Source organism: Panthera tigris, chromosome D2 (genome assembly GCF_018350195.1).
Source record: "Panthera tigris isolate Pti1 chromosome D2, P.tigris_Pti1_mat1.1, whole genome shotgun sequence".
Taxonomy (NCBI): Eukaryota; Metazoa; Chordata; class Mammalia; order Carnivora; family Felidae; genus Panthera; species Panthera tigris.
This window is the reverse complement of record NC_056670.1, coordinates 52,218,223-52,237,294: the sequence shown is the minus strand read 5'-3', so window position 1 is coordinate 52,237,294 and position 19,072 is coordinate 52,218,223. Positions and strand designations below refer to the sequence as shown.

The 19,072-nt window shown below is 40.2% G+C and overlaps 1 protein-coding gene and 1 long non-coding RNA gene across 2 annotated transcripts in view; one reads left to right on the top strand and one right to left on the bottom strand.

The window, feature by feature from the left end:
• EXOC6 (exocyst complex component 6) overlaps positions 1-17,747 on the bottom strand; it is a 299,891-nt gene extending 282,144 nt beyond the window's left edge. The window contains exon 1 of the mRNA XM_042960757.1: positions 17,613-17,747. Coding sequence (XP_042816691.1) covers positions 17,613-17,671 — 59 coding nt within the window. The 5' untranslated portion in view covers positions 17,672-17,747. The remainder of the gene's footprint in view (positions 1-17,612) is intronic.
• Positions 8,223-11,364, top strand: LOC122231911. Its single transcript, XR_006209205.1, has 2 exons — positions 8,223-9,970; positions 10,074-11,364. It is a non-coding gene; the product is annotated as an uncharacterized LOC122231911 (long non-coding RNA).
• Positions 17,748-19,072: the final 1,325 nt, after the last annotated feature.

Sequence of the window (19,072 nt, the reverse complement as noted above, 5' to 3'; positions counted from 1 at the left end):
TTGTACATTTGAATATTATAATATGGTAATTCCGGATATCAGATTTTCCTCCTTCTCCAGTGTTTACTGTTCTAGATTGTTGAGGACCACTGCTGTCCATTTGTCTGTGATTTTTCCAAACTATTTTTTGTAGAGACTGTATTCTTTATTGTATATGGTCACTGAAGTCTCTGTTCCTTACCTGCATTCAGCTAGTCCTTCAAAATAGATTTCTTTGGAGTGCCTGGGTAATTCAGTCAGTTAGGCCTCCAACTTAGGTTCAGGTCCTGATCTCATGATTTGTGGGTTCAAGCCCCACACTGACAGCTCAGAGCCTGGAGCCTGCTTCAGATTCTGTGCCTCCCTCTCTCTCTGCTCCTCCCTCCCAAATAAACATTAAAAATTTTTTTAAAAAGAAAGGAAGAAAGAAAGATATTCCTGATGCCAAGAGTTTAAAAACCAAACAAACAAAAAATAAATATCTCTCGCATTCTTTGCTGATTGGCTATGTTGGGGCATTCTTTAATGCTCAGGCAGGCTACTTACAACACTGCCTTAGCCTTCACCTGCTACTTGCAACAAACCTAAAGATCATCCAGAGTTGAAAGCTAGGGTCTTCTGGGTCTTTTCTGAGGATGTGTCTTGTCTCGGGCATGCCCGTGGCTTTCTAAATTCCCCAGTATGTACACAGGCTTTTCTGAATAACCTAAGTTTCAAAAAAAAAATCTCTCCCAGCTTGCCTCCCAAGTCTTAGGCGGTCTATTGTATGTCTCAACTTTAATCTTTTTGCCCCAAGAAGCTGCAAGGTGGTTGTTGTTTTGATTTGTTTGTTTGTTTTTAATACCTTACAATGTCTGCGCTATGTCCACCATTTTTCTGTCCTGAGTAATCTCTGAGTTAGATGAAACACAGACATACCTTGTGTTAATTAGTCCTTCAGGTAGCCTTCAGAGTAGAGCAGACAAACACAATGACTTGCTAATAAGGTGTGCTCTGCTCTCTCTAGAACCAAGGCCAAGGTTCCACACTGGGAACTCAAGTTGCTATCTTCAAGACTGTCACTTTACTAGGGAGGTGTGAGGCAAGGGCAAGGGCAAGGAAAAATGCCACAGAGATTTCCTATCCCTTTTAGGTTCTTTTTCTTGATTCAACATTTGCTTCATTGCTCTAAATTGTTTACTATTTTCCTGAGTTCTGACAAAGTTGGTTTTACCAGTTTCTGATATTTTTTTATATTTCTGTGGAGGGATGGGTGTTTGGAGTTGCCTACACCATGCCAATGATATCACCTTTTGGTAAGCTTTTTAATTCTGAGATAATTTCAGACTTAAATTAAAAAAGTTGCAAAAGTAGTAAAAAAAAAAAAAAAAAGAATTCCTACACTGTTCCTATAGCTTTCCCAAATGTTAACATCTTTTATGACCAAAAAAAAAAAAAAAATCAAAACCATGAAATTAGTATTGATACAATACTATTAGCAAGTAGGGGGTGCCTGGATGGCTCAGTAGGTTAAGGCTCTGACTCTTAATTCCTGCTCAGGTCATGATCTCACAGTTCATGGGACTGAGCCCCACATCAGGCTCCAAGCTGACAGCACGGAGCCTGCTTAGGATTCTCTCTCTCCTTCTCTCTCTCTCTCTCTCTATGCCCCTCCCCTGCTCATGCACAGGGTGTGTGCTTGCTCTTTCTCTCAAAATAAATAAATAAACAAACATTAATTTATTTAATAAATTATTCGAAAGTATTCAAATGCTTCCAATTATCTTACTAATGATCTTTTTTTGGGTCCAGGATGGAATCCAGATCATTCATTTCATGTAGTTTTCATGTCTCCTAAATTTCCCCAATTTGGAAGAATTCCTATCTTTCTTTGTCTTTCATGACCTTGACATTTTTGAAGGGCACCATCTACTCATTTAAAGAATGTCTCTCAATCATATTTCCTAGTGGTTAAATTCAGGTGTATATTTTTTAAAAGAATACCACATAAGTAATACCGTACCCTTCTTGTTGCATCCTATCAGGAAGCATATGATGTTTATATTGCAGAGATAGTTTAGAGAGTTCTCAGCCTGTTTCCCCTAATGTCAACATCTTACATAAACATGGCATCTTCATTAAAACTACAAAATTAACATTGGTTATGAACAGTACTATTAACTATAGACATTACTTGGATCATCAGTTTTTCCACTGTCCTTTTTCCGTTACAGGACCCAATTCAGAACCTCACATTGCATTTAGAGGTAGCTCCTTTTTTATGTGACTACTCTCCCACTAACTCATAGCACAGAAGTCTCACCCCTTCCCTCTCTACATTAGAACCTCAATTCACTGATAATATGGTTACCAATGGCTACCAAGTTTCACTTCTCACATCTCCCCACCACAAGAGAGGAACTGCCCATATTGTCTGTGGTTCACATTAAAAAATCCTAAAGAAGGATTTTGATTGGATTGACTTGTGACAAATGGCTTCCACTAGAAAAATCAGATATGGCTGAGAAAGGAGTGTCTCATAATATAACATGGCTACTGAGGGCCTACGCTAAGGGAGTAAAGCTATTCCGGGAGAAGGGAAATCATTGTAAACTGGGCAGTGACCTCAGTTGACAGAAACCGATTAGCCCATTCACCTCATTTCACAGATGAAGAAACTGAAATCTGAAGAAATAAGTAACTTTCCAATGGCCCAGAGCTAGTCCTTAGCAAAATGAAGGCTAAACCTAGGCCTCCTAATTCCCAGTCCTAGACATTTGCCTCTATGTCCCTAGAACTACCATGATTGTGGAACTAATCCCAGGAATTAAAGAATCTGAAATTAGAAGCAACCTCAAAGTTTATCTAGCTCGTACTGATGTATGAATTTCCCAGTGTAACCAAGCTAACTTCAGAGTAATGGAAGCTATTCCTGTTTATTTTCCTCTAATATTGGGATTTCAAAATAAATTCACATTCAGCAGTTAGGATGCAAACTGTTGGGTGAGGCAGGAGAGGGGAGGAGAAGGATACCCTCAGCAGGTTTGTTAAACAACCTAGACTAAAATCATATAATACAACACCACACAGAATGTAAAAGAGAATAAAGAGATCTGCATGTGTGTTGACACAGGGAGCTGTTTCACAAGTCCTAAGTGGAAAACCAAATTCAAGTAAAAGGTGTGACTAGTGTAAATGTATTTATGTGGGAGACACCACACTGTTAACAGTCTTTATCAATGGTAGGTGGGATTACAGAATATTTTTTATTTTCTTCATTATACTTTCCTATCATTTGAATTATTAAACAAGTATGAACTGAAGATATTATACTGAGTGAAAGAAGTCAGACACAAAAGATCACAGCTATATGAATCCATTTGTATGAAATGTCCAGAATAAGCAAGTCCATAGAGACAGAAAGCAGATTAGTGACTGTCAGGGGCTGGTGTGAGGGAGGAAACGCAAATAAATTGCTTACCTTTGTTATGTCAGTTCATCTATAAAATAAAAAGAGTTGAAGCGGCTGGGTCTCTAAAATCTACTGAGGCTCTACCATTATGATTCTAGACACATTCAACTTTTATTCATTCTCTTGTAATTCAGGCTGACTGCATAAGCTATTTTTCTGACATCATATCACTGACTACTATTAAGAGGGAAGAAGAGGAGGGGCGCTGGATGGCTCATCAGTTAAGTGTCCAACTCCTGATATCAGCTCAGGTCCTGATCTTGCAGTCATGAGATTGAGCCTCATGTCAGGCTCTCCACACTGAGCATGGAGTCTGCTTGGGATTCTCTCTTCCTCTCCCCTGCTCACTCTCTCTCTCGAAATAAATAAATAAACATTAAAAAAAAAAAGAGGAAAGAAGAGGTAAACCACTACTTTCAAAGATCACAAATGTATAGATTCATCTAAGTCCAATAATGAATGTCAAATGATTACAGAAAGGAGCAAGAAAGTCAGACGAGTAAAAGGTAATGGTCATAGATAACATGTATTGAGTATCTTCCATGGGCCAGGCACTGTGCTAAATGCCTTATGAATTTTATTCATAGTTTCACAGGCAGTCCTTAGAAGAAAACTGAAATTCCAAAAGGGTAAGTAACTTTCCCAAGGATACACAACTAGTAACAGGCAAAGTGGTGTTGAAACTCAGGCCTATTAATACTCCAAAGTCCATGTTCCTTCCACTTACTCATGCTGTTTTCCAAAAAGAAAAAGGACTCAAGGAAAATGAGCTGGTGCCAAAGGCAAGGAAATGCAAAAGCAAACAGGAAAGAAAAGACAAAGAAAAATGAAAAGGAAATGATCAGTAAAAATCCAGGATTATCCCGATGCTTGAGAGTGGATCCTCTGTAGGCCAATATTCATGCTGATCCTCTGGGACACCTTCTGTATAATTATGATAAACTTTTCTTTTACCATAATCAGCTAAAAAAAAAAAAAAAGCTTCAGTAAGTTTAAAGATTCTTGTAACTACATTTCCATGAAGGAAAGTCTAAAAATCACTGGATTGAATATTATTGATTGGATATTATTTTGTCCTTTCCTTTTAACAAAGAAAGAGCTAAAGAGAAAAAGAAGTAGCTTCCAAAATAGATAAAGGAGGGGTAAATAAAAATAATCAGAATCAGTTGAAAGAATATGTAATATTTGGAGGAAAAATATTTAAAGTAAACAAATGTACAAATAACTAAGATAAAGAATCAAAGAGTTAGGTAAAATTACTATCAAGTAATTTTAAAGAAGTGAGGGAGAAGTAGAGACCAACTGTGGTTTTCCCAGCATGAGAAGCTGCTTGATAAAGGGCATTTAAAATCTGCGGAACAAGGGGCAAAGCATGTCCCAGACTTTGATTTGCAAAGGACACCAGACCACTTGCTGGTAAAAGTCATTTAGCAAAAATCAGGGAACAGCCAGTGGACAAACTGGCTGATGAGTCTGCAGGGAATGATTATTTCATTATGGAACCAAAGAAGGAAATGGAAAAGAGAAGGTGGTCAACCCTCCAAGAATGGCAGATTTGACCACCAGCCAGAGGAAAAATACTTCAGAAATAAGGTACTTTCTCTGAGTGAACCAGTTTTCAAATTAAACTTATCAAGTAAGGAAGGAAGTCCTCAAATAAAGGAAAGAGAAAGAACAAATAGCATGCATAAAACCAGAGTCAGAAAAGACCACTACATGTGATTTCATTTCTTGAGGCAGCCCAATCAACGAACTACCAGGTCTGAAATCTAAACCAAAGGACTGTTCATCAAGCTGGCTGCCTTTAGGGCTACGCCTGGAGCCTTTCCATCCATATTGGAAAGGAAGAAGTAAAATTATCTGTATCCACAAACAACATGATCACATATGTAGAGAAGACTGAGGAATCTACAAAAAAATCTAGTAAAACTAATAGCAAGGTCACAGGACACAAAGTCAACATACAAAAATCAATTATGTTTCTAAACATTTTTTTTGTTTTGTTTTTTAATTTGAGAAAGAGAGAGAGTGCAGGGGAGGGCAAAGAGAGAGGGAGAGAGAGAATCTTAAGCAGGTTTCACACTCAGCACAGAGCCCAACATGGGGCTTGATCCAGTGGCCCTGGGATCATGACTTGAGCTGAAATCAAGAGTCGACGCTCAATCAACTAAGCCACCCAGGCACCCCCAATTATATTTTTATATACAAGCAACAAAAAACTGGAAATGAAATTTTTTTAGGTCTATGTACAACAGCATGCAAAAACATAAAATGGGGATACATTTAAATAACAGCTGTGTAGGATTCTCTAAGGTTAAAAGTGAAAGTGAATACTTTTAGCCTAATAAGCACTCAGCTATCACAGTAACTATTGTGATGTAGGGAACAGGATTAAGAGGGAAGAAGAGGGGACTGACTTTTGTTTGAATTTTCATTCTGGGGTTGTCAAGTTGAGAAATTAGAACAGATCAAGGCAGAAGGATAAAGATGAGCTAAGTGATTCTGGAACTCAGCCTTCCATGTCCATAACCTCAGTTTAATAAAAATCAAGAGTTTTGGTATCCAGAACATACCACTGAGACTCTGGGAGTAGAAAAGGTGAACCTGAGGACGTATCTTAGTCCGATTAAAATATAATTTTCTTGGGGCACCTGAGTGGCTCAGTCAGTTGAGGTCCGACTTAGGCTCAGGTCATGATCTCCTGGTTCATGAGTTTGAACCCTGCATCAGGCTCGCTGCTGTCAGCATAGAGCCCACTTCAGATCCTCTGTCACCCTGTCCCTTTGCCTCTCCCCTGCTCATGTGCACACGCATGCTCTCTCTCTCTCTCTAAAAACTGAATAAGCATTTTTTTAAGTTTATTTGTTTACTTTGAGAGAGAGGAGGAGAACACAAGGAGGGAAGGGGCAGAGAAAGAAGGAGAGACAGAATCCCAAGCAGGTTCTGCTGTCAGCACGCAGCCCAATGTAGGGCTCGAACCCACAAACTGTATGATCATGGCCTGAACCGAAATCAAGAGTCAGATGCTTAACCAACTGAGCCACTCAGGTGCCCCAAAGATTTATTTTTAAAAGAAGGTAATTTTCATCTCACAAAGATGTAATTAAGATCAGATTTCTCTTTCCTCTGAGACCACTGACTTACAAGAAATAAGTAAAGCAAAAATAAGCTATAACTACTACTTCCCATTGTCTCTCTGCCCAGTAGGGAGAAGAGGGAGGTCCCTACTCCAAAAGTAGTGAAGGAGGTTGTAGCTTCCCATCCCTTCAGTCAGAACTCAGCACCCATTTAAAAGGGTAGGTATTGTTATAGCCACCTGTGGGCCCCTCATCCCCTCTGGAGAGGTCCAGAAATTCTGCCAGAAGATCGCAACTGGCCTAACAGTGGCTTCACAGACCAGGTAAAGTCCAACCACCTCTTGCTGCCCAGAGGAGAAAGCCATGCGCTATTCTGCTTTGGGGGTTTAAGCAGGATATTATGACTTACTGAGAGTGGCCAGATATTAAGGAGCTGGTCTGCCCATGCTCAAGTCATACACTGATCCTTTAAAGATTCACCATTCAAAGCCAAAGATAATCTTGTATTTCAGGTATTGAGCATTCAGGTATTTAGGTATTCAGAATTTGTGCCTACATTCAAATTGTTGCACTATAATCAAATTGCATCTGCCTGATTCAACTAATTCAGGAGATGGCATGGAGACTAATCTCATTAAAAATGGCAGATGTTGGGGCACTGGGGGGCTCAGTCATTAAGCGTCTGACTTCCAGTCAGGTCATGATCTCACAGGTGGTGAATTCGAGCCCATTGGGCTCTGCGCTGCTGGTGCAGAACCTGCTTGGGATTCTCTGTTCCCCTCTCTGCCCTTCCTCCACTTGCATGCACACACTTTCTCTCTCTCTCAAAATAAATAAATATATTCTTTTTAATGGCAGATGCATGCGTATCTTAGCCTGAAAAGGGGCATGTGACTCAATCCCGGCCAGTGGGACCTGGGTAGGGGCAGATATCTGCAGGCAAGCTAGTTGGAAGTTTTCCTTAATGATCAAAAATGAAGCTTGAGAATTGGGGATAGGTGAGCCTTTTTTGGACCTGTGGAGATAGCTGTCTACAATGTGATGACCGGAACTATGGCAGCCATTTCGAAACCACAAAAGCACAAGCTGAGTAAAACATAGCAGCAGAAGTATCTGCGCCCAAGACTGCTAAGCCACTGCCCAACTCGGGAATACCTTATCTTTAGATATCATATTCTAGAATAATAAACAATAAATACAAGTAAGCATTCTGAAAACATCCTAACTGCTGCACAGATCAATAAGAAAAAGACAACTCATCGGGGCACCTGGGTGGCTCAGTCGGTTGAGCATCTGACTTCCGCTCAGGTCATGATCTCACGGTTCGTGGGTTCGAGCCCCACCATCGGGCTCTGTGCTGACAGCTCAGAGCCTGGAGCCTGTTTCAGATTCTGTGTCTCCCTCTCTCTCTGCCCCTCCCCGACTCGCGCTCTGTCTCCGTCTCAAAAATAAACAAACATTAAAAAAAGAAAAAGACAACTCAACAGAAAATTGGATAAAGGATACAAACAGAAAACTCTCATAAGAGGAAATATGGATAGTCAAAAAAACATTCTAAAAGATGTTCAACATTGCTAATAATAAAAGCAACACCAATGAACAAGTTTTTTGCCCAGTAGACTTACAAAATTTAGTAATACTAGAGTTGGTAAGTATTTGAGGAAACAGGCCTTCTCAGATTTCTTAGCAGATCACAAACTGGTCCACTGATACACAATTTAACATAGTTTATTAAACTGTGAAATGTGCATCCCCTTCAACCCAACAATTCTACAGAAATACTCACACATGCACACAAAGATGTTTGTACAAGGATGTTCAGTATTGCACTGCTTGTTAAGCCAAAGAAAAAAATCTTAAATAGTGCAAGGTCCATGAGGAATCGAGTAAATATAGTCCACTCTACTGTGGAATAGCCACAGTCATACAAAATAATGGAGTAAATCTGTCTATGCTGGCATTTCAATCTATTCAAGATATACTGTTAAGGAAAACACACAAATTACAGAAGAGTAGGTATGCATCCCATTCTCATTTTTTTTGTGTGAGGTAAAAAATGTTTTTATATGCACTGAAATAAATCTGAGACAGTATATAACAAAGAATTATCACTAGAAGGTTAATATGAAGCCCTTCAATTTTAAATTTGACATATTTCTGTGTTTAGGAGCTTGTGTGTGTGGGGGGGGGGGTGTGTGCACGCACGTGTGTATGCATGTATTGCTTTTGCAATTAGAAAAAAAATGTATTTTAATATGATCAACCAAAAGAAAGACCTGGCTTTCCACTAGCATTCACTACTGTTCCAAGTGAGTTGTAGGCAAATGTCTCAAGTCTTCCCAGAGCCCAAGATGCTAGATTCCAGCCTGGGAATCTGTCTCTTGTGCAGAGCTTGAAGGTGACATGAGACTGGCCCTCCGGTCACGAACGGGAGCTCCAAGAGACAGCATCCAAGGACAAAAGCTAAAGAGATAGCCAAAGAGCTCACCCCATGGGGCCAGGCAGAGAGGCAAAATCCACTGGATGAGAACCTCTGACACCAAGCCAAAGCCAGCTGGCACTGAATGGAAGGTGTTTGTGGCTCTGAAGTGATCTGAACAGCTGAGGTGGAGTGTGGCTCACAGGGCATCTGCCACCTCAGAAGCCGGAAGGGAGGAAACCATCAAGGTAGGGAGCCATCAGTGAATAACCAGAGTATAAAGAAGCAATAAAGCATTATGCTTGTTTCAATTTCCTATTTAGAATGGTTTCAGACTTTCAAAAAGGAAAAGAAAAAACATTTACCTTCTTAAATTATAAAGTTTTTTAGGTGTAATTTAATTTCTTTCCAGTCATAGGTCTGTGAAAATTTGCATACTGCCATGATGCAAATAATTTTTTTTTTTTTCAGAGCACCTCATTATACTCCACTGGCTTGGAAGGATTTTATAAAATCAAGCCTATCCCTCTTCCTTTGACATATGATTTTGGTAAATGATCACCATAGCAGACAGTTGCTGCAAGATGGTACCCCCAACTCCCAAAACATTCATCTGGGAGGAAGAAGTTCCCTTCCCCATTTCTATCCCCCGAAAGCTGTTCGTCTGAGCCCTCTAGGGCAGGCAGCCATCGCCCAGTGCAGCAGAGCAGGGTGAGAAGTCCTTTTTAGGCAAGATATTAAAAGGAGTTGGCTGAGCAGATCTAAAACCCTTGGTCAACAGGGCGGGGCCAGCCCCGGGGCAGAAGTATTACTTCACAGTTGCATCGGCTTCCTGTGGCTGCCAATAGAGGCGGCATCTGGCAGCCAGCCCACCGCAGAGAAGAGGGAACTCCGCAGAGAAGAAACTAGCAACGAGGCCCCAAAGGTGGAAGTGCAGCCTGAGAAACTTGAGCCGGCCAGGGACTGTGCCGGCCTTGCCACTCACTCTGCAGGGTGTGGCGTGCAGGACCCCTCCGGCTTCACAAGACCGATATGCCTCCTGTGGTGAGCACATTCCATATGCACTTTTCACACACCATTTCATCCCTATCATTTATTCCATATCATAAGGCTATTAGGCAGGTGCTGTAACTTTTCCATTTTTCAGACAGAGAAACGGAAGCCCAAAGAGGTGAAATAACTTGCCCCAGGACGCACAAGCAGGAAACAGAGGAGCCAGGATTCAAACCCCCTGTGTGGCCATCCCTGGAGCCCAGACTCTGACCGCAGCCACTTCAGCTTTCAAGTGAAAATCAAGATGATGAGGTAAAGGTTAGTGCTGCCTCCAACTGACACTGGGGATTGGAGCAATCTTGTCTCCTCCCTTGTAGGTAGTATTTTGGGTTTCCTTCCTTGCACACAGCCAGGCAAATGACTGCAATTCTAAAAAGAGATAAATATAAAAACAAGAAGTGAAACACTACAGACACCTGAAACCCGACCATTTCTGCAAGCTCGAGCTAGCAGAGTCGCCTCGCAACAGAAATAGTTGTGTCCTGTTTAGATAGGCTTTGTTTTGCTACATGGCTGCATATGCAGTGAAGTGATATCAAGTCCTGAGGGTCCACTCCTTTGATGAGTTAAACACACAAAGGCCTACATTTTGATGTAATCTGATAGCATGTAGTTAAGTCCTAGACAAAGTGCAACTGTGAGGAAGTGATAAACCCAACTTCCTGCACAAAGCCGCCTGAGATAACACTTTCCATGGACTGGAGAAAAAAAGAGAGAGAGAGAGAGAGAGAGAGACATGATTGCTACAGAATTTTAAAAGAACTATTCCATTCTTAATAAATAAACCCTTCTCCATGGGGCTCCAGCAACAGCTAAATAAAACGGACTGCAGTCAGGTGACTATGTAGTATTTCCACATATGACTTAATTCTCACTTTTATTCATAGACAGTGTCAATCACTGGAGATTCACTTGATTTTTTTCTCTTAAGAGTACTCTAGTTCAAACTCGAAATCTCAGGTATCTTCTTGGCCAGAACATCCCTGCAGTTGACCAAGAACTCGAATTGAGGGAATTGAGTTTGCATTAACTGGCTTAATGGTGTTCCCACTGAGTCATTAAAGAGGTTGAATCAGTCTGAATAAACACACATTGGAAGAGTTGTCAGATTATGGAAGGACCAATAACTATTTCCACAATGCCAAAACAAGGTCAGTCATGGTTTCACTAAGGGTTCTCAAGAATCATGTCCTATCTAAACAACCAATAAGGGCTGACTGTGCTGGGAATTTTCTGTGAATACATTTACTCCTTTACTAATATAGCAAATATTGTAGAGATTTTTATCTCACAATATTCCCCAAAGAGCACCTACTATGTGCTAGGAAATACAATAGCAAACACAGAAAGAAACAGCCCCTTCCCTCAAAGACTAGTTAGGAAGATGAATAGTAAAGTAAACATAGAAATATGTGTAAATCACAAATTTTATTGAGTGCTTTGACGAGAAAGGACAGGGTGGCCTGATTTCGGTTTTGGATGAGGTGATCACTTCCCTGATGATGTGATATTTAGGCCTGAATCATTCAAGCAGACCAAGAGGGAGGGAAGACAGTTTCGGCAGAGAAAACAGGCCATATCAAGGCCTTGAGTTGGCAAACAGCATGGTGCCTTCAGAAGCTAAAGGAAGGCCATGTGTCCAGAATAAATTAAATAAGGAGAGAGAGAGAGTCTGATATAATCCTGGAAAGCACAGAGGAGCCAGATCAGGCAAGGGCCTTGCAGGCCATGTAAAGAAGTTTGGCTTTATCGTGAGCATACTGGGGATTATTCCAGAAAACACTGCTGAACCTCTAATAGTGTTTTGTTTGTACATTGTTTACTAGGCAAGGCTCTCAGAGAAATGAAGCAGCCCTAACATTCTTTGGGGAATATTGTGAGATAAAAATCTCTACAAGTAATCTGGAGCATTAAAGGTATTCCCCTCAGTTCAGCCAGTTCAGCCAAGCCACAAACTGGGAGGGGGGAAAAATCAGAATGATAAAAAAATTTAACGAACCATGTCATTTTATTATTTTGATATGATTATAGAGTCACATGGTTGTACATATAGATACACTCGCCATATGGACAAATCCTCTTGTTTTACAAAAGAAACTAAGGCCCAGAAATAGACTTTGGAGATGCCTTTGCTGCAGTCATTGGGATGAGAAAGTGAATGTCCTGCTGCTGAGAATATCACAATGGATCTGAAAAACTGGGCTTCCAACATGTAAAACCAGCTTCAAGTTTTCTTTCATTAGGGCTTCTTAATGTGTTGGTTTTATTCCACAATCAAGTGATGCTTTAAATCTTTCAGGCACAGGTTAATAAAAGTCATTTTTTCCTCTTGTGTCTATTTCCAAGCCCTGACCCATGTTTCTGAGAACCTACTCTGCGTAAACCCCACTGGCTACCTGGCCCTCAACTGATGGGTTTTGAAGCACTGAGTATGATTAGAGATTTGCTTTTGATTCTGAGGCTCGTGACAAGGGATCCTGGCCCTGAAGCTAGGGAATTTGCTGGTTTGAGATTGAATCAAGTTCTTAAAAAAAAAGATTGACACTTCAGGGCCAACCAGACATTGCCTTTGCTATTCTGATGACTTTCGACTTGGGGCTGAGTGGATTCCTGCTATGTAGTAGCATTTTGACCTCAGTACAGTTTCATTTAGTTGACCTCAGAGAAAATCCTCTACCTCTCTGGGCCTCTACTTCTCTTCAGATGATGCCTAAGACACTTACATGTCCAACATTCTATATGTTGGCAAGACAAATAAAAAAAGTTTAGAATCTTGACAGAAAATGTCCTTAGCACCTCACTTCCTATAATAGAATGGAAAGAAGGAAGGAAGGAAGGAAGGAAGGAAGGAAGGAAGGAAGGACGGACAGAAGAAGACTGGGGTTGGAGGAGAGAGAAGGAGGGAGGGAGAGAAGGTAAAAAGGAAGGAAAAGAAGGAAGAAGTCATTAGTGAACAAAACTAAGGAAGGAAAAAAGGCAAAAGCTGTGCTTTCCATACCACTCTGCAACCTTAATAGAAATAGATTGGGCTTGAGTTGTGAATAAGTTATTGTTTATTTAGCCATCAAAACACAGCCCAGTGGAGTATACCTAAGCATCCTTTGCAGATTAAGATTCTGGATACCTATGCGTCAGCAACTTCTGTTTAAGAAAACAAATGAAGTTTCAGGAAAAAAATTGTTAGAGAAGAGTTATGCTTTTTTTTTTTTTTTTTTTTGAAATATTTCAGGGTTGCCTGGGTGGCTCAGCCTGTTAAGGACCAGACTTCAGTTCAGGTCATGATCTCACAGTTTGTGAGTTCCAGCCCCGCATATGGCTCTCTGCTATCAGTGCGGAGCCCACTTTGAATCCTCTGTCTCCCTCTCTCTCTGCTCCTCCCTTGCTCTCTCTCTCTCTCAAATAAACAAATATTTTTCTTAAAAAGAAAAATAAATAAATTTGAAATGCCTTATATTGCAAAGATTTTGTAAATCATTGACATCTACGGAAATCACTTAGCCCAGAGGCTAGCACTTAGTAAGTACTCAGTAAATGTTATTTAATGCTATAATTCATACTACAGAGAACCAGAAAACTTGAAATCCAGACCTCTGAACAGATAGCTATGTGATTTAAGCAGGTGTCTCTGCCTCTCTAAGTCTGTTTTCCAAATCTGAAAGAAGAATGGATTGGATTCAATTGAATGAGGTGGCATACAGAGCTTCTCCAGCTGCTATTCTCCAAGTCCATTTCAATTGTGTTAGGGCCCCCATGTTTGAATTGAACATTAATATTTTAATGAAAATAATTTCTTTCTCACACCGTATTGTAAAGCACCTGCATAACTTTGCAGAGCATTTCTCTTTCCTTCCCTAAGCAGATTCTGGAGCACTAAAATTAAAGAGAAGTAAAGGGGATTAACATTTCCCTAAAAGGACCAATTGGAAGGGCAACTTCAGGGCACTAGTTAAAATGTCAGTCCCCTTAATAAATGTCCAGTTAGGGAGTCTGGTCCTAGTACTGCATTGTAGTATTTAGAGGACTGTGAGAGTGGGGTCAAGCTCTGTTGGCTCTTAACTCCATCACAACATCTGCTCAAGACTCAGGACTTCCTAAAACTGGATTTTAAACACCCCTAAGAGACTGCCATTTCCCTGAGGGTTTCTCTTCAAGTAAAAATGTTTTTGCCTCCCAAATTGAGTCAACACATCTGTTCCTACCTATCTTAAAAGCTTCATCAATTCAATAATTGTCCAAAAGGAAGAGGGAAAAAAAAAGCTATTGTGTGATGAAAACTTTTGGCAAATCTTATGAAAACACATTCTTAAAACATCTCTCATTTCTGAGAAACAAAGTAAAATGTATGAATTGTGTTTTGTTTCATGACGAACAAAATGATTCATTGCTACAATGAGGTATTTTGACCATATCTACATAAAACAAGTATGAACATTCAATTGAAAAAATAAAAATAACTCAATTAGAAAAATAAACTTTGAGTACCTCCTCTCTAAACGGCACTGAACTTGGCCTCAAAAAACTAGGCAGGTTGTCATGCTCAAGTTTAAGTTATTTAGGTGTTAGCTGTAGCTTCTATGCACTGAGAAGTTTCTTTACAGCTACTTCTCTGTGCTAACACAGTAGCCTCCAGCCACATGTGGCTACTGAGTGCTTGAAATGTGGCTGGTTAAATTGAGATGTTTTATAAGAGTAAAATACACACTAGATTTAGAAGATTTAGGGCAAAAAGAGAATGTAAAATGTCTCATTAATAATTTTACATCAATTATATATTAAAATGACACTATTTTGAATATGTTGGGTTAAAAATATTTTATTCACTTAGGGGCCCCTGGGTAACTCAGTGGGTTAAGCATCTGACTTTGACTCAGGTTATGATCTCACAGTTTGTGTGTTCGAGCCCCACGTCGGGCTCTGTGCTGGTGGTGCAGAGCCTGCTGGGATTCTCTCTCTCCCTCTCTCTCTCTCTCTCTCTCTCTCTGCCCTTTCCCACTTTCATTCTCTCTTGCTCTCAAAATAAATAAACTTAATAAAATATATGTACATATATACATATATGTATAATTGTGTGTGTATATGTGTATATATATATGTATGTGTATATGTGTGATATGTGTGTATATATATACACACATATACACATACATATATATATACACATATATATATATATATACACACATATATATATACATATACACACACAATTCACTTAAATTCATCTGTTTCTTTTCACCTTTTTAACATACCTATTAGAAAAATCTAAAATCTCAGGCGCCTGGGTGGCTCAGTCAGTTAAACGTCCAACTCTTGATTTCAGCTGACATCATGATCTCTCGGTTCATGAGTTCAAATCCCACATCCCTCCGTGCTGACAGCACAGAGCGTGCTTGGGATTCTCTTTCTCTCCTTCTCTCTCTCTCTCTCTCTCTGCTGCTCCCCAGCTCACACGCACGCGGGCACTCCCTCTCAAAATAAATAAATGAACTTTAAAAATATGAAAACAATTCTTAAAGTATATAATGAAAAAATACTCACCCTCACTTATAATTAAAGAAATATAATTAAGACAAAGTAAGGTAAGTATTTAAAAGTTTCATAATACCTACTGTTGATGTTGATGAAGGGAAACAGCATTTTCATATGCTATTTGTGGGAGTATAAATTGGTACAAGCTCTTTAAAGGGCAACTCAGCAATAGCTATCAAAATTTACAGTGTACGTACCCTTTTTTCCATTTCAGGAATTTTACCCTCGGTTATACTGATACATTGATGCAAATCTTGTGATAGCAAAAGACTGCAAATGATCTAAAGGTCCATAAATAGGAAACTGGCTAAATGTTTTGGTATATTCATAACTGGAATACTCTATTGCCAGTAAAAAATGATGATGGTCTCGATATTATTAGTAGTAGTATTAAGAATTATAATATTAAGAAATATTAAATGTAAAAGCACAGTGCAGGAATTCGTTATTTACTCAGAATTATTTGAGATTATATTTTCTGCCAACAAAATGGAAGTCTAAAATAATCATTAAATTGAATTATAGAAAAAAGTTATATTTTTTCTTCATCAGCTGAACTGGGGAGACTAAACATTTATACTTACTACATTTGTGTTTATAGAGGTCTTTCTGGAATCAGGACAGATTGAAGAGGACTAGGACTAGAAGATATCTTATGTAAGGGCAGGGCACATGATAGACACTCAGTAAAGGCTTGTTGTCATTATTAGTCATAGTAACTCAAGCTAAAAGAGATGCAAACTATACAAAGCTAGTGATGGCAGAAAAAAAAAGAGGAGAGAACCACGTGATAGCTAGAGAAAAAGTAGAGCTGGTGACTGATAGTGGGTAGGAGCTAGTAAACTGGAGCAAGCCTTCAGGATAATATCCAAAGTGGCGGGAGGAGCCAGGTGGATGAAGGAGCCCATCTCTGAGTCAAGACGTTTAGGAGAATGTGCAGCTTTGAGGAAAAGATAAATTCACTTTGGGACTTATAAATTTAGACAGCCTTGTGAATCTCCAAATATATCCGCTGGGTAACTGGATCCATCTCTCCAGGATTCAGTGGGAGAGGATTAAGTTAGAGTATCTATCTTCTATGATGAAAATGGAAATAAGAGATGAAGATGAAACAGAGATTAGAGATGGGTTGAAGATGAAAGATGGTGATGGAGAGGAGAGAGGAGAGCTAGGGATGAAGAAGAAGGATGGTGATGAAGATGAATGTGAAAGGAGAGATGAGAGATGGAGACCAAGATGAGAGGCAGAGATGGAGATGAGAGCTGGAGATGGAGATGAGAGCTGGAGATGGAGATGAGAGTTGGAGGTGGAGATGAGAGTTGGAGGTGGAGATGAGAGATGGAGATGAGAGATGGAGATGAGAGATGAGAGACGGAGATGGAGATGAGAGATGGAGGTGGAGATGAGAGACGAGAGATGGAGGTGGAGATGAGAGATGGAGAAGTAGGAGGCTGGGGAAGGGAAAAGGGGAGATAGAGATATTGGAGATGGACACAGAAATGAGGAGACAGAGACAGAGAAAGACAGAGAATCCCAGCAGCTCATATGTTGTGTGAATGGCCAGGCAACTTCTCAAAATGGCCCAACCACTTGTTGGCGGGACACCGCAGACTACATTTAACTTGAGTGAAGCCTCAAATGGCCATTCCATAGTGTGGGTGCTTGCCTTAGTGGCACTATTTCTCAGGACTAGTAAATTCAAGTTTGGAAGAGAGAATAATCATTCTTTTCACAAATCTTTACTAAGCACCCCCCCCCAGACACTGTACTAGGTGCTGAAGTTAATAGTGGTTGTAGTGATTGCAAATTATATCTACAAATTGTTTTACAATTATCTCCTCAAATGATAAAGCTATGAATGTGGGCCTCTTCCCTTGAATGTGGGACAAATTTAGTGACTTGATTTTAACAAACAAAATGTTACACTATGACTTCTGAGACTAGGTCATAAAAAGCAATGTGGCTTCCTCCTTGATCTCTCTTGGATCACTCATTCTTGGGAAAACCAGCTACCAAGACATGAGGACACTGGAGCGGCCCTATGGAAAGGTCCATGTGGTGAGGAACTGAAGCCTTCCACCATCAGCCATGTAAGGGAACCAACCTGGAAGGGGATCCTCCAGTTTCAGTAAAGCCTTTAGATGACTGCAACCGCAGAAACATTTTGACTGCAACTTCATAAGAGATCCCAAGCCACAGCCACCTAGTCAAGCTGCTCCCAAATTCCTGATCACAGAATCTGTAAGATAATAAATACCTATTGTTGCTGTAAGCCAGGAAGTTCTGGGGTAATTTGTTACCTAGCAATAGAAAAAGTGGTAGACAAGACAAACATGGTCCCTTCCCTCATTCTGGGAGCTGGTAATAACCTATTATTGCACAAATGTAGAAGCGACGTGAGTCAAATCATGCCAGCAAACCTGTACGAATGTTATAATGTTCCATCAACATGGAATGTGAAAAGGAGATTTGTTATATTGTTATATTAGTGTGACCGGGATATCAATTTGGAGTCTGCTTTGTCACCCAAAGGGACAGCGTGTCTTCATGACATGATCATTGTAGAGATGGTGGCAAATGATGGTGGGCTCTAGGGCTGTTAGATCTAGTGGATTCAGGTCAGAGAAAGTGCAATGGCAAACCAACCCCCATGCAAACCATGGTAAATGGAGAGCAGAGGCCAAGAGCCTCACCGAGAAAACTGGTCTACATCACCCCAGCCTCCTACTAGGTCTTCCTGCCTCTAGTATCAATACTCTCCAGTGCACCTCACATGGGAAACCAGAAGATTCTTCTTCAACCGCTGCTTCATTACGTAGCCTTCTCCTCTACACACACACAAATCTTAGCTAGGTTCCCACTCCTACAGGTAAAGTATCTCAGCCTGGCATTTACGGCTCTCCTCAGTCTGGCTCCAGCTCACCTTTTCATGATTCCCCTATTTATACCCCATCTTTAGATAAACTGAAAATCCTGAAGTTCTCCCAATGTGTCTTCATTTTCAGGCTTCAAACCTTTTGTCAAGTCATTCTCTCAACCTGGAAGCCCATTCGACCCCTCATCCACCTCACTGTATGCTAGCTATCCAACAAAGATGTTCTTAAATGCTTCTCCATGAAATAGTCTCTGATCCCTTTAGCTCATAGAGTATTTCCCTCTTCTGGATGCATCATTAATGGAATTGGTAGGATATAAGTCCTTTTCTGTCTACACTATAATCACACACATATATATTACACACATATGTGTGTAGCTCATCACCTCTACCAAGCTTCTTATAAGCTTCATCTTTGTATCAACTTGGTCCTAAGCTTCCTCTTTTTACCCTCTCCTCTCTCCTTAAATGATCCATGACATATAACTTCATCCATCATCTATATACTAGATATCTCCAGCCCTGACCTCTTGTCTGTGTTACAGACCTCTACTTATACCTGCTACGTAACATACTCTCATGGGTGTCTCAAGGCTCTTCACAGTCATCATGATCAGTGGAAACTCATAGTGCCCCCACCCAACTCAGGACTCCTCCATGTTTCCTTTCTCAGTAAATGCCATCCAACA